This window comes from Athene noctua, chromosome 5, assembly GCF_965140245.1.
Source record: "Athene noctua chromosome 5, bAthNoc1.hap1.1, whole genome shotgun sequence".
Lineage (NCBI taxonomy): Eukaryota > Metazoa > Chordata > Aves > Strigiformes > Strigidae > Athene > Athene noctua.
The window spans coordinates 63,725,383-63,737,829 of NC_134041.1; the positions used below are offsets into that span (position 1 = coordinate 63,725,383).

Consider the following 12,447-nt stretch of genomic DNA (forward strand, 5'->3'; position numbering starts at 1 on the left):
TGATGCTGTCTCGTTTTACATCCCCCACCTTTTCCACAGAGGGTGATTTTGGGTTTACCTGGGGGACGTGGGTGCCCAGAAACCACGCTGACTGCCTGCCCCAGTCCCTAAGGACACAGGAGGAAGGGCATCCCGAGAAGTTTAGCTACCAGGCAACCGCTCGTGGCCAGCTGTAGGCAGAGGCTGTGGCTGCTCACAAGGGAACAAGAAGTTTGGGGGGTGATGGGGGCTCTGGCAGTGCTCCCCATCAGCCTGCAGCTCTGCTGAGGGTCCCCATCACCAACCCTGCCTGCACTTGTCCCTTTTTTGAGGCATTTGTCCCTTTTTTGAGGGACCGCTTGCTTACAGAGCTGGGTGACACCAGCCTGCCTGTCCCACCAGCTTCTTACGCTGTTATTTACTCTTGTGTCCCCAGGAGCTGCCAGTCCCAGGGGTTAAATACCCACTGTGGATGGTTCAACACTGGCATCTTTTTCTCAGGGGTGTCTTTTAATGAGTCAAAACTGGTCCCACCGGCCCGGCCAGTAAGGCGCAGGCGGCCGCTAGTGCGTGGCCAGGCACTGTGGTTCGACACTGGTCATTTATTGACTGCACAGTTTAAAAACTACCTTATGGAAAGCAATACCAATTAAACTTTACGCTACATTTGTGGGTAGTCATTACATTTTCTACTCGAAACCACATCATTTGGCCACCCAATTTGCCAAGTATAAAAAGAAGGATTATACTGCAGTATCCCATTACTTTATTCGTTATATTTTTCCTTTCTTGATGTTCAAAGCCTCAGAACATTGCTATAATGGATAATAACAATAAGAGTTAAAAACATGAAGAAACCATTACACTGAGAAGACACTGTTCTCCCCTCGAAAAAAATAATTCACTATATTGAGAATTGCTTTTTTAGGAATGACTATTTGAAACTCTCTTATCGCAATTATCTTTGTAAAATGGCTCACGTGAAATGGCTGTTATTCTTCACTTCCCCAGAGATAACCTTTAATACAAGATATCCTAAACACTATTGTAGGACTGCTTGATAGACTGGATCTTGGAAGCAGACGATCAAAACTGGTTGTAGCTCAGCTGCTAAAATCGTGGCTACAATTAAGCTCTCGCAGCTGGGAGTGGGTGACCAAAGGTCTCTGTGACCATCCAAACCAGTATGGAAACTGGGTGGCCCCAGCACCATCTGACAGCCACGTAACGCAGCCTGCCCACACCCCCTGAACCCCGGCGTGCAGAAAAATCCTGTCGCGGGATGCAGGGGCTCCTTTCTGGCAATGTGAGCCTCCGTATTTTGGCAGCCCATGTAACAGGGACCCACAGTAAGTGTCTTTTTCAAGTTCCTGAGGCACCTTTGGTGAGGTGGCAAAGGAGGCAGCAACCACCCAATGCACAATTCCTGCTTCACCGACCAACACGTCGCCTTCCCAGCGGCGTGGGCGTGACTCAGAACCAGATCAGATCAAAAGACTAATCTGGCTTAACAAAATATAATTAAACACCCTTTCTCCAATTTTTCTAAAACTAGATCAACTCTCCTGTGCCAGAAATAGAACAGCCGTACAAATATCTGTCGGTACAAGGGGGCACCTGGAACTAGGGACAGCCTAGGAACAAGGGACTCGGGTCAGTTTTAACATAGCATGAGCCTAAACGCTGCCTTTTAAAACTGCACCATTTTGTTTACTTCACAGTCAAGTTGTCTCGTCATAATATTCTCTACATGCAAAAATTATAAACTGCACCTGGAATTTTAGGGGCTGAATCACCCCCGTTTGGGAGGTCCTGTCAGCAGCTCCGCTTTGCCAGCACGCTCCCATGGGAAGCTGCAGGTACTTGTGCAGATTTTAAAGACTCGGAAGGACACGGAGGGGAATCAGGGTGTGGAGCTCAGACCTACCAAGTTCTCCCGCAGCTTTGATGTCAATGTTGTCATAGCCACTGCCTATTCGAACAATGACCCGTAAGGCCTTGAACTTCTCTAGATCTTCTCGAGTTAGTGTGATGGTGTGGTACATCATCGCCCCAACAGCTTCGTTTAATACCTGGAACAGAACAGAGATGTCAGGAGCCACCAGGACACCTGGAGGGGACACCCGCAGCTCCTGAATTGGGAATATTACACAGAAAATTGTAACGTTTTTACAGCTGACCTACTGTCTGACCCAGGCACAGTGCAACCCGACACTTCCAGGTGTCACCAAAACCATCAGGGGTGTGACCCACTGCCACGGCGGCCGTTCCCTTTGGGAACAGACTGGATAGATACCTGAAAATTATGATCTGGGGAGACGAGGCAGAGGAAAACTGAGCCAGTCACTCACCTGGACCCTTTTCTGCTAATCCTTCTGCTTCCAACCAGCAGAAATTCTGCTTTTAAAAAGGATTTAGGTTTTACGGCAGTATCTGTTATTTTTGAACGCAACTGCATGTCACTTGTAACTCCTCAATCTTCTTCTGTCTGTTGGAAGTACGAAGACCTGTCACACTGTTCACGTTAACCTTTCCTGTATGTTTGCAAGAGTACCCAACATGACTTGTGTGGGGCTCTACAGTCATGTAAGGCTGTACTTCATCCGCTTCAGTGGAGATTCAAACCTTCATCCGTGCTCACCATAAGCCACCTCGGTGCTTTGGAAAGCCAAACCCAAACCAAATTCTCCAGAATCGGCTCGTCTGTCATCTATCAATATATCTCATTAAAAATCTCTGTCCTCCTTCCCCCACATTTAGTATTTGAAGCACTGCAAAAATCAGCACCGATGCTATTTGTAGTTCTCTTTCCCAGATCCTGGCAGTGATTTCTAATCACTTCAAACCTCATTTGAGTTGTCTAAATGTGCACAAAGAATACTTTTAAAAGTATTGACAAGTAACTGAGCTTCCAAGCAGAAACACCCACCCACACTACACATATCTATCTGCCTGCCTGCTGCCCAGCTCACTGCTGGGGAGAAATGAGCTGCTGGAGGTGCAGGCAGCACCCGAGGAGACCCACCAGCTGCAGCACAGGATGGTGATAGCAAAGCCAGAGCAACTGTGCCATGCCCCAGGGAGGTGCAAGAGGACTTCAAAAAAATAAGAAACATTAATAACATGGATGTAAAAAACCTGATGCTAAGAGATAAAGTGACTATTTTTTTTCTTTTTTCCCCAAAAGAACATCTGGCTTTTAAAGCAGCCTTGCTGAATTTTAATCTGCAGGGACTTCTGTTGATGTTAGCTGCTGATCGACTTGAAGTGCAGATTTGTACACGTTTTGCTCAAGAAGAACTGGAAGAGGAAGGCCAGAGCATGCCGTCCCCCAGCCCGGCCCGCCCGTGCCCTCGCGGCACACGTTACCTTCTCGTGAATCTCCTGAGTTGATTGTGCGTCACAGAATGCAACCGTCGCCAGGTCCTTCAAAATAGGCATCTCCACCGTGCAGTCCCTCCCGTCCAGCAGTGCCACCAAGGGCCGGGGGTGCATGGGGCCGTTCATGATCTGAGGGCGAATACCTGCAAGCAGAAGGAGTGTGGTTTTCACACCGGCGGCAGCGGGAGGGTCCCCCAGCAGCGGTGGTACCTGCGCACGGTTCCCGTGTCAGGTGAGGGGCAGCAGCACATGGTTTCAGCTTGTACAACAGATTTTCAGATGGCAATACAATGCAACATTTAGCACAGGGACCAGCTTTCTCTCTAGGAGTACAGCTGCAGTTTTGCCCCCGTACAGAGAGGAAACCCAGCAAAACTTGCCCCAGGACAGGGACCGACAACCCCCCTTCAGCCACCCGTGACTTTATGGGCTGTATCTCCCCGTGCCAACCCTCACCGACACAGGCCACGCTTCAATCAAACCACATAAGCCAGACCTGCCGGCCCATTTCACTGTTTTATTTAGCATCTTAGGAGGGAAACCCAAGCCAGTAATAATTTTTTCCCCTGTCTGCAGGAGGGCTGGGATTTCATTCTGCAGATGTACACTGGGAATTGGTCTGGGGTTTTTTAAAACTCTACCATTTTGACCACCTCAGAAAGCCAAGTCCAAACAGACAATCAATAACAAAAAAGGATTACAGGAAAATCACAGACAGAACAGGACACTGAAGAGCTCTTTAGCATACAGGCATATATTCTGTTTTATTACCAGCTACTAAAAGGCTTCAAAAGGTGGGAACAGCAAAGCTCAGCTTACTCTGTAAAACCACAGCCGGTCTATCCCCGCATCCCGCAGGATGCTCTGGGATGAGTGGCTGGAGCCAGCATGAAGGACCTGCACAAACACGATGAAACAGCTGCAGACCCAGCTTGTGCCAGCACAGGACACGTCTCTTCTCACGCTTACACGCACCTCACCACGGGCTGAAATTATTTGTATTCAGGGGTCTGTTCAGCTGTGCTACGTTTTTCTCATTTTACAATGACATGACGTGAGGAAAGGAGCGATCACCACCAAGGGCCACAGAAAGCCAATTTTTCTATCCTATTTATTGCTCCGCCAGAGATTAACCAATTCATTTTTGGACAAGTCACTTAGAAATTTCTACGCTTCCCTTTACTACTCAGTAAGGGCATTTCTTATATCAGGCCAGTACAAAATGTCTCATCTATCTTTTTCAGCTACCCAGGTGGTTTCTGCAAAAAACACATGTGGGGGCAGCAAGTGCTCTGGGCATAAAGTGGTTTATTTTTGCTGCTGCACCATGACATGGCCAGGCCTGGAGGGTTTGGGCTCAAACCTTCAAACCCTCCACCCAAGCATCCCCAGAAAATCCTTCCTTCCTTACCAAAACCTCCTTTCTGCTCAAGAACCTTCCAGGGCTACCAGCCAACATGTGTCTCGCCTTTAGGCACAGCGGTTGTGCGATCCTTTTATTGAGGGGCTCACAGGCACAGCAAATGCCTTCACTCCATCTGGATGAGCACATTTTCCACCTCCAGGTATCATCGCTTGCTCACAGTGCAACTGCTGATGCTGGTGAGCTGGACAAGCACGGGGTTTGGCTGAAGGAACTCCGTGGAGTTGGTTTTGGGTATTTTGGGGGGGATTCAAACAGCTCACAACAAGTATCAAAGAACAAACGCTACTGTCTGTGGCACGTTGGAGCAAGTTGGACCCAAGGGGAGAGCGGGAGGCTCCTTCACTGGCCCTCACGTGCAGGGCTGGGTACTGCTCCAGCCCTCCGGACTGCGGTCAACACCAGGAATTGTGTCACTGCAGCCCCACGTGCCAGAAAAATGACAACAAGGGAAAGAAACTAATGAGAAGAGCAACGCCGTTTCCTTTTTTTTTTTTTTTTTTTTTAAGGGAAAACTAAATGTGTCTTTTTGTCCAGATTGCCATCATGTAAAGTATTAGCAAGATCTCCACCAGCTGATGAGTATGTGACAGACGTGGGTGCTATGGGCCAAAGCAATGCCTCCCAGATGACGCCAGCACCAAGAGCATCGCCCCAGGGAGGGATCTACACTGCTGCCTATGAAACGCCGGAAAACACGTAGTTACATTTGTTTTACATGGGAAAAAATAACCCCGTGGAAACAGGCGGGTTTAATGGAGGGGGTTTAGTGGTGCTCTGTTCCTGTTTTACTAAATCTGCTTTAAGACAAGCCAACCAACCCAGCAGACCTGACTGAAGATTTTCAGCATTACAAGTGAATGTTTTTGGAATAGGTTCTTCTCTCCATCTTTCCTACCGAGATCATCCATTAGCATGTACTGGACGTAATACATTATGTTTGCCTGCATTTCATCCAGATGGAAGTGCAACTGTGTCAGTATGCAGGGTAGAGTGCCGAGACGATTTGGATAACCGAAAGAAGCTTGCCCTAAGCAGATAAGCAAGAATAAAAACATGCACAAATCTCAGAGCGCTTACACAATCCTTATGTGAAGCACTATACCGCAGCTAGATTATTTTCTCAGGTTAACAGGCCAGCGAATTATAACACTGACTTAAATGCTTACTAACGTGTATGATCTCCCAGGCTTAGAGCATCACCTACCAGACTCATACCGCAACTGTAAATACAAAGGAATCTGATGCAGGGGTCGAGGTGGCCGTGGTGGTCCCAGCCGCCATCCCCATCCCCACGCTGCACAGCCATCTGCCTCGGTCTGGGCAAGCTGAGCTCAGAGTTCGGTGCCCACAAGGTCAAGGCCCATTCTCAGGCAGAGCAGTGGGCACAGGGAGGGGGGTGGTGGCTTCCTGTGAGCCTGGCACATGCAAGACAAAACCACTGGTTATCTGAAACTTTGACATTTAATCCGAGCCCCAAAATAACGGTTTTATTATGCTGCCATTGCATAAGCTTCTTTGAAAGTCAAACGAAACACAGCTTTTTTTTTTTTGAAACAGCATCTGTGTCTTTGCTCGGGATTAGGGATGTAATTGTGCACGGTGACACAGGCTTCTTAGGCATGTCACCCTCGCCCGCACACAACGTGCGGCCGCCGAGGGTGAATGCTGGCTGGAAACCGTGAGGTAGTCACAGGAATGCCTCTCACTTCTCCTGCTTCAATGAGGGAATTTACTTCAGCTTGACAAGGAAAGTTTTGAAGCAAATCAATACGAGGTGAAGTGCATAATGTATGGAAATTACGTTTTAATAAAAACCATTGGCAGGTTTGCAACTTAACCCGTGGTGTATCTTCCTCGCTTGCCTCTCCAACACTCTGTGTCTATTCCTCACCCTCCTGGTTCCTACCTCCTGTGTAAACACATTCAAACCAAAACATTTGGGCTGACAAAACCCGCTGAACTCAGTCCGCTTTTCTTTCTCCCCAAGCTCATACAGCACGTTTGTTCTGCGTGCAACTGCTTCATTAAGAACGAGGTATGCCATGGATCAGAAAGTAATTAAACAGCCAGACACTCCCCCCCCCGCTAAATTCTGATAAACCATCGCGGCCGTTAACCCTTTCGCTCTGCCACACGTCGCAAAACCCCCGGGCCCACCCCCCCGGGGTGGGATGCGCTGCAAACCGAAGCCAGCGCAGCGGAGCCAGCCGGGGCGCTGCGGGCAGGAGCAGCGGACCCGCTCTCCTTGGGTTGGGTGGGATCCGCTCCCCCCCTCCAACAGCCTCACAAATTCAGCGGCTTCCCCACCATTTGAAGCTGATTTTGCCGACAACCCCCCAGCTGTTCTTGCAAAGTTGTTGCAAGTATTGTTCGGTACGTATTTTTTTTTTTTTTTTTTTTTTTAGGCGTTTTCAGCTGCCCGCGGACCCTCGCCAGCGTTGGAGGGAGAGCTTGCTAAGGAAGAGGGAGAGGAGGAAGGGTTTATGGAAGCAAAAAAAAAAAAAAGGCAAGGAAAAAAAAAAAAAAAAGGCAAGGTTTTGCAGTCACACTGAGAACTCAAACTCCACCCCGGCTCACAGACAGCGCCGCTTGTTGCACGCAGCCCCGCGTATAAAGTGCTTTTGTTTCATTTTTAATACACAAAGCCTGCTTGTCCTCTCCTGCCGCTCCTCCCCTTTGCCACCCACTTGTATCCGATCCCAATGGCACCCCTGCCAAGAGAATTAGGGAGTGCTCCCTGCTAAATGGCAGCCTTTGTGTGACCGCAAGACGGCTGGTACTATCTCACAGAAACAAAAGCAGAAGCCATTTGCCTAATTCTTATTAATCTCAGTTGCCTACGCCACGCAGCATTTACAAAAAAAAAAAAAAAAAAGGAAAAAAAAAAAGAAAAAAAAAAGGCTTTAAACACGTTCACTTGCAGTATATAAAAGTGCATCAAGAATCAATTCTGACACTCGCTTGAATTACCCGTTCACAACAAAGTAGCTACAGTTTTACAGTCAACTACACACTTTATTAAACAAACAGAAAAGAAACAGGAAATTTCCCCTTGCCTGGAAAATGTTGCCTCCACATTCTTCTTCTTATTAAAAACCACACATGGCAGTGGAGGAGGAGGGAGGGAGGAGGAGGGGGGGGGAACCCACACACGATAAAATACTACCACTTCTCAGTGCGTTGCCTCTCCTTTCGTCTACGAGGGGGTATCTTCAAACAAGCAATCCCACGGCCCACAGCTGCAACATCTCAAGACAAATGTCTCTTTGAACACGGAGGGAAAAGAAAAGGCTTTTGTCCTGAGCCACAGAAGAATAGTCTGAAATTGCGAGAGGAGTTACAGTCACCTCTGCGCGGCTCCCAACTCTTCAGAGCACTCCCTCCAGACTTTGCCGAAGCTTTTAACTAATCGTAGTTCTTTCCCAGCCCTTGAATAAAATCATGTGAGTGCCAGCCAAAAAATCTTATGCTATGCACACTAAAGGGTTTGTATATGTCACAGTTGCTTTTTCCCCCTTCCACTCCCCTCCTCCTATTGACTTGCACATACGGCATTTTTTTTCAAGTTGTCTCAAATGGATTTAATCTGTGCCACGCTGCGTTTTATGTTTGTTTGGGTTTTTTTGTGTGTGGGTTTTTTTTTTTTTTTTAAGCTTAAAAATGAAACATGCCTTTCCATGCGGAGTATATTGAACAAGGCTCCAGAAACAGGCTGATAGCCTTTAACAGCAGCGACAGCACCACGAAAACAAACACAAAGCACTGGGGGAAAGCAAGGCTGTGCTGATCTCATCTAGCACCCAGAAACGAAGGGCCAAATTCTTTCCCGATGTGTAAACCAACTGGTTTTCAGCATCAAACACAACACTCGCTTGCTGGCAGGATTCACATCTCAGAGACGTCCATCTCTTACCTCCTCGGGACAAACTGGGCAGGACCAGAAGCAGCCCCGTATCGTCGTCATCCCAATCCCAATTCCCCCGCAGAGCGTGGGGAAGTGTCATTGCGGGACATGGCGAAGGAGGGCAGGTCCTACCTGTGCAGTGCCCTGTCTCCAGAGCATGAGGCAACTCACAGCTTGGAGCAGTTTTTTTCTCTTCCCAGTTGCTATCGTGATTGCTAGTGGTAGCAACAGCTAGAGACAATCCTCATCCAAGAAATAAGGAAAAAAGTCTTCATCTCACTCCTGCTTAATACTGTTAGCGCTGCATCCTAGTATTTGCCATTCCCTGCCTAGAGAGCGGTACAACTCAGTGAACAGAGGGATCGAGGCGGCCTTTGTGCAAACTAACTTGGATCTGACAAACTCATTTTCAGTCTCAGAAGCCAAAACTGGACCAGAGTGCTGCCAGTGCACCAGCGGTACTGGCTACAACGCTTCACCGGGGAGAAATGCAGTACACGGGGAAATCTGTCAGCAGCAAGGTCAGCTGTGCTTCTCCATCACCGTTCTATCACCAACCCGCTGGTTCAGACAGCATCATCCCTCCCCTGGCAAACTGGGGAGTGTGAACCACCCAGAGCCAGTCCAGGGGAAACACCCAGGAGAAACGGGCAGCAGTTTGTCGGTGCCCGCAGCCCTCTAACAGAGAAGGGTGCTGCTGACCCTGTCGCATGCTCTGGCTGCCCAGGAGAGCCCTGGAATTGGTGGACAGGGTCATGGATAAGGAGAACAAAGGCATATTACACAAAGCTGGTACTGACTTGTAACATAAACATCAAAAGGCCTGTCAGCCTGCCTAAAATCCGGTCTCTGAGTACAAGACGAGGGGATTTTGTCACACCTTTCTCTCCAGCTTAGGTTGCCATTGTTTGGGCACTCTGAATCTTCCAGAGGTTTCCTGTCCCAGCCATCAGTGCTGCTTTACAAGCCGGAATGCTGGGGTCCCACAATGCCTTTCTGAGGTGGCTCAGGGGTCCCACTCCCTGGCAGCCCGTGGCCACCCTCTCTACGGGCTGTAAACCAGCACTGGTCCTGCTTCAGGGGTGCACGGAGGGGAAAACCTGGGGAAAGCCACCTCTGTGGGTCACATGGGATGGCAGTTTCAAACTTCAGCAGTATCACCGGCAAGCAGAAAAGCTCGTTGTGAAGGCAAGTTGTGAAGGTGCCATGGACAAAGTTGCTGAAGAAAGGTTTCTCTGAGGACAGGGAAGTTTTTGGAAAACACTTCAGATGCTGCACGACCAAGAGGACCACCCTCCTCTACCACAGCATACTCACAAGTGATGCTCTTTCTTTCACTTAACTTTTCCTGTTAACAAATGCTTCTCATAATAAAATGAAAGAAGACAAAAGCTTTTATTTCACAGTTATGGGAAAACATGTTATTTCCTGTTATTTCTAATTGTAAATACTCTGGAGGTGCTTGGTACTGTACAGACATAAGCCACACAAAAAGACAGCCAGTTTATAAAATGACATCTTACCTTTTTTATAAATAATTATGGGGTGGTTTTTTTTTTTTTTCCAGCAAAGCATCTTTGAGACTGCCAGGATCCTGCCAGGAAAAGACTGGGAAATTTTCTCATTGAGAGAAGACCTGGGTGTTTGGACTGATGTCTGTGAAGCAGCCGGAGCTGAGGGGCTCCACGCTCACGGCCAGGGCTGCCGCGGGCAAGGGGGACAATGACAAAGTGGAGGAGATTTCCAGCCTACTGGGAAAAGCCACAGGTCCCTGGCAGTCTCCATTCTGGTGAGGAAAGTCACGCTTCAGAGAAACTCCCCAGCTCCAGAAAGATGGGTAAAGAGGCAGCAAGGACCATCCACCCCTGTGAGGGGTAGGGTCCCTGCCAGAGAGGAAAAAACTTTGTACCTGCTGGGTTGGGAAGAGCCTGTACAAACTCCCGACCTCTCCAGCACATTTCCTCCCATCAGCACATAAAAGCTGGCTTTTTGCCAGTTCCCTTTTCAGATAATTTATCAGGGCTTCCTTTAGAATGTATTTTTAAAAATTCATAGGAAATTCCCACATAAAACGATATCCTTATTAGCAGATACAAACGCCGTGATTACAGTCCCCAGCTGAGCTACAGAAGCAGACAGCAACCATGAGGAACTGCTCGGTAAACATACAAGGAGTATACATATGTGCTATTTTCTTACTCTTATTTGAATTCTGTAGATACACATGCCAGAAACAGATAGACCTCTTCACCTCCTTTTGCGTACCCCATTAGAGCACTCAGATAACCCACTGCCAATGCCACGGAGATGCAGTTTTGGGGCAGGAAGCCCAAGCATAAGCTTTGCAAACCTCTAGAGCTCTCATCTATGAAATAATCTCTGGACTGAACTAAATCTCATCCAAGGAGCACTCTAGAAACAGCCGCAAGTATATAAACTGGTGTAATACAATAAAAAAGTAATAGAATAGTAATATATAGCCTCTGTTGTATACCTGCCATATCAAATCATCGGTGTTTTGGGTATTGCCAGGTTGGTAAGTCTGTGTCTATGAACAGTGACGTGTGACTTTCCATTCCCAGCTCACACATGGGTTAAGAGGAGCGACTTCAAGAGGAGCTAAGTGAGGTCTTAGGGTGAAACTCCTTATGGCCACACAATGCGATGGGAGACGGGGGTGCCCGAGGGATGTGCTGGCCCCAAGGGTCAGCCAGGGACCCCCGGAAGCAGGAGTGGGGAGCAGGGGACAGTGAGTCTGGGGAGGCAGTGGGAGCTGCCAGGGCACGTGAGAGAGATGGCAGAGCAGATGGGAGAGGCCATATGGGGTGGTGAGGGATGCTACCAAGAAAGCTAAAAGAAGCACCTGGGAGAAAAAAATGCTTGCTCAGAGGAGCTCAGCTTCCTGTATTCATTTGTTTTGTTAGGAGAGGGATGAGAAAAAGAGGAAAAACACAGTGAGGGTTTGTACTGTGGTTATGATTCAGGCACCACACAGACTCTCAAACCATCCCACCACCCAGGGCTGAGCTTTGCAGCTCCTATTAAGAACAGTATGGCAAGGTAGCAAAAAACCCAGTACATTCTACTTGAATGTGCTCTGTTACCAAGCCCAGTACTGAAAACAAATTGTATTTGTAGTGCTTAGCGAATAGCTTTCCTGATATTATCCAGAAACCTGAGAAAATACTTCCTCTCCAGTGCTGCCACCTCAGCTGCAGTATATATTCTTTACATTTCACATGTGTGATGTTCACCTGAGACACACATTCCAGCCATACGGCATCACGCAGGAGGGATGACATCCCGTGATAGTTCTTCACATCCCTCTCTTTACCCATTTATCTTTTCCCTTCTATCCAAACGCAAAGAAACCACAGCAGTAAAAAACCCAAATAAGCTGCTGCAGGAAACAGACAGCTTTCATTGTTTTTTTTTTTTTAATAAAGAGGATAAAAATAAACAAACCCAAGGAGAACAATGCCAGTGCTTTACATGAGGGTGCAGGGCAGAGCCACTGATATTAGCCATCTGGGCAGGAGGCTGCTCAGACTTCAAATCACCCTGAGGGATTCAGAGGCCGTAAAGACGTTTTGGAAGATGAGATGTAAAAATCAAGGCTAAAGCTCAGCCTGCCGACTGGCCGTGACAGCCCTGGCATGGGGACAGCCTGAAACGCCGCTGCCTGTGACCACCACGAGACCAGCAGTGGGGCTGCCAACAACATACCAGTGTTGCGGGGTGCAAATGTGGTTTTATC

General features: G+C 48.1%; 1 protein-coding gene across 5 annotated transcripts in view; it reads right to left on the bottom strand.

Annotated features, from left to right (window-relative positions):
- The window catches only part of CTBP2 (C-terminal binding protein 2), a 142,943-nt gene that overhangs the window by 9,825 nt on the left and 120,671 nt on the right, over positions 1 to 12,447 (bottom strand). For 3 of the 5 annotated variants that reach the window (XM_074907937.1, XM_074907935.1, XM_074907940.1), the window contains 2 exons: positions 3,349 to 3,503; positions 1,907 to 2,051 (listed from right to left, as the gene is read on the bottom strand). In XM_074907937.1, the coding sequence (XP_074764038.1) occupies positions 1,907 to 2,051; positions 3,349 to 3,503 (300 nt within the window). Of the gene's footprint in view, positions 1 to 1,906; positions 2,052 to 3,348; positions 3,504 to 7,952; positions 8,190 to 8,699; positions 8,797 to 12,447 lie in introns of those variants that run through there. The other 2 variants (XM_074907936.1, XM_074907939.1) reach the window with 2 other exon arrangements.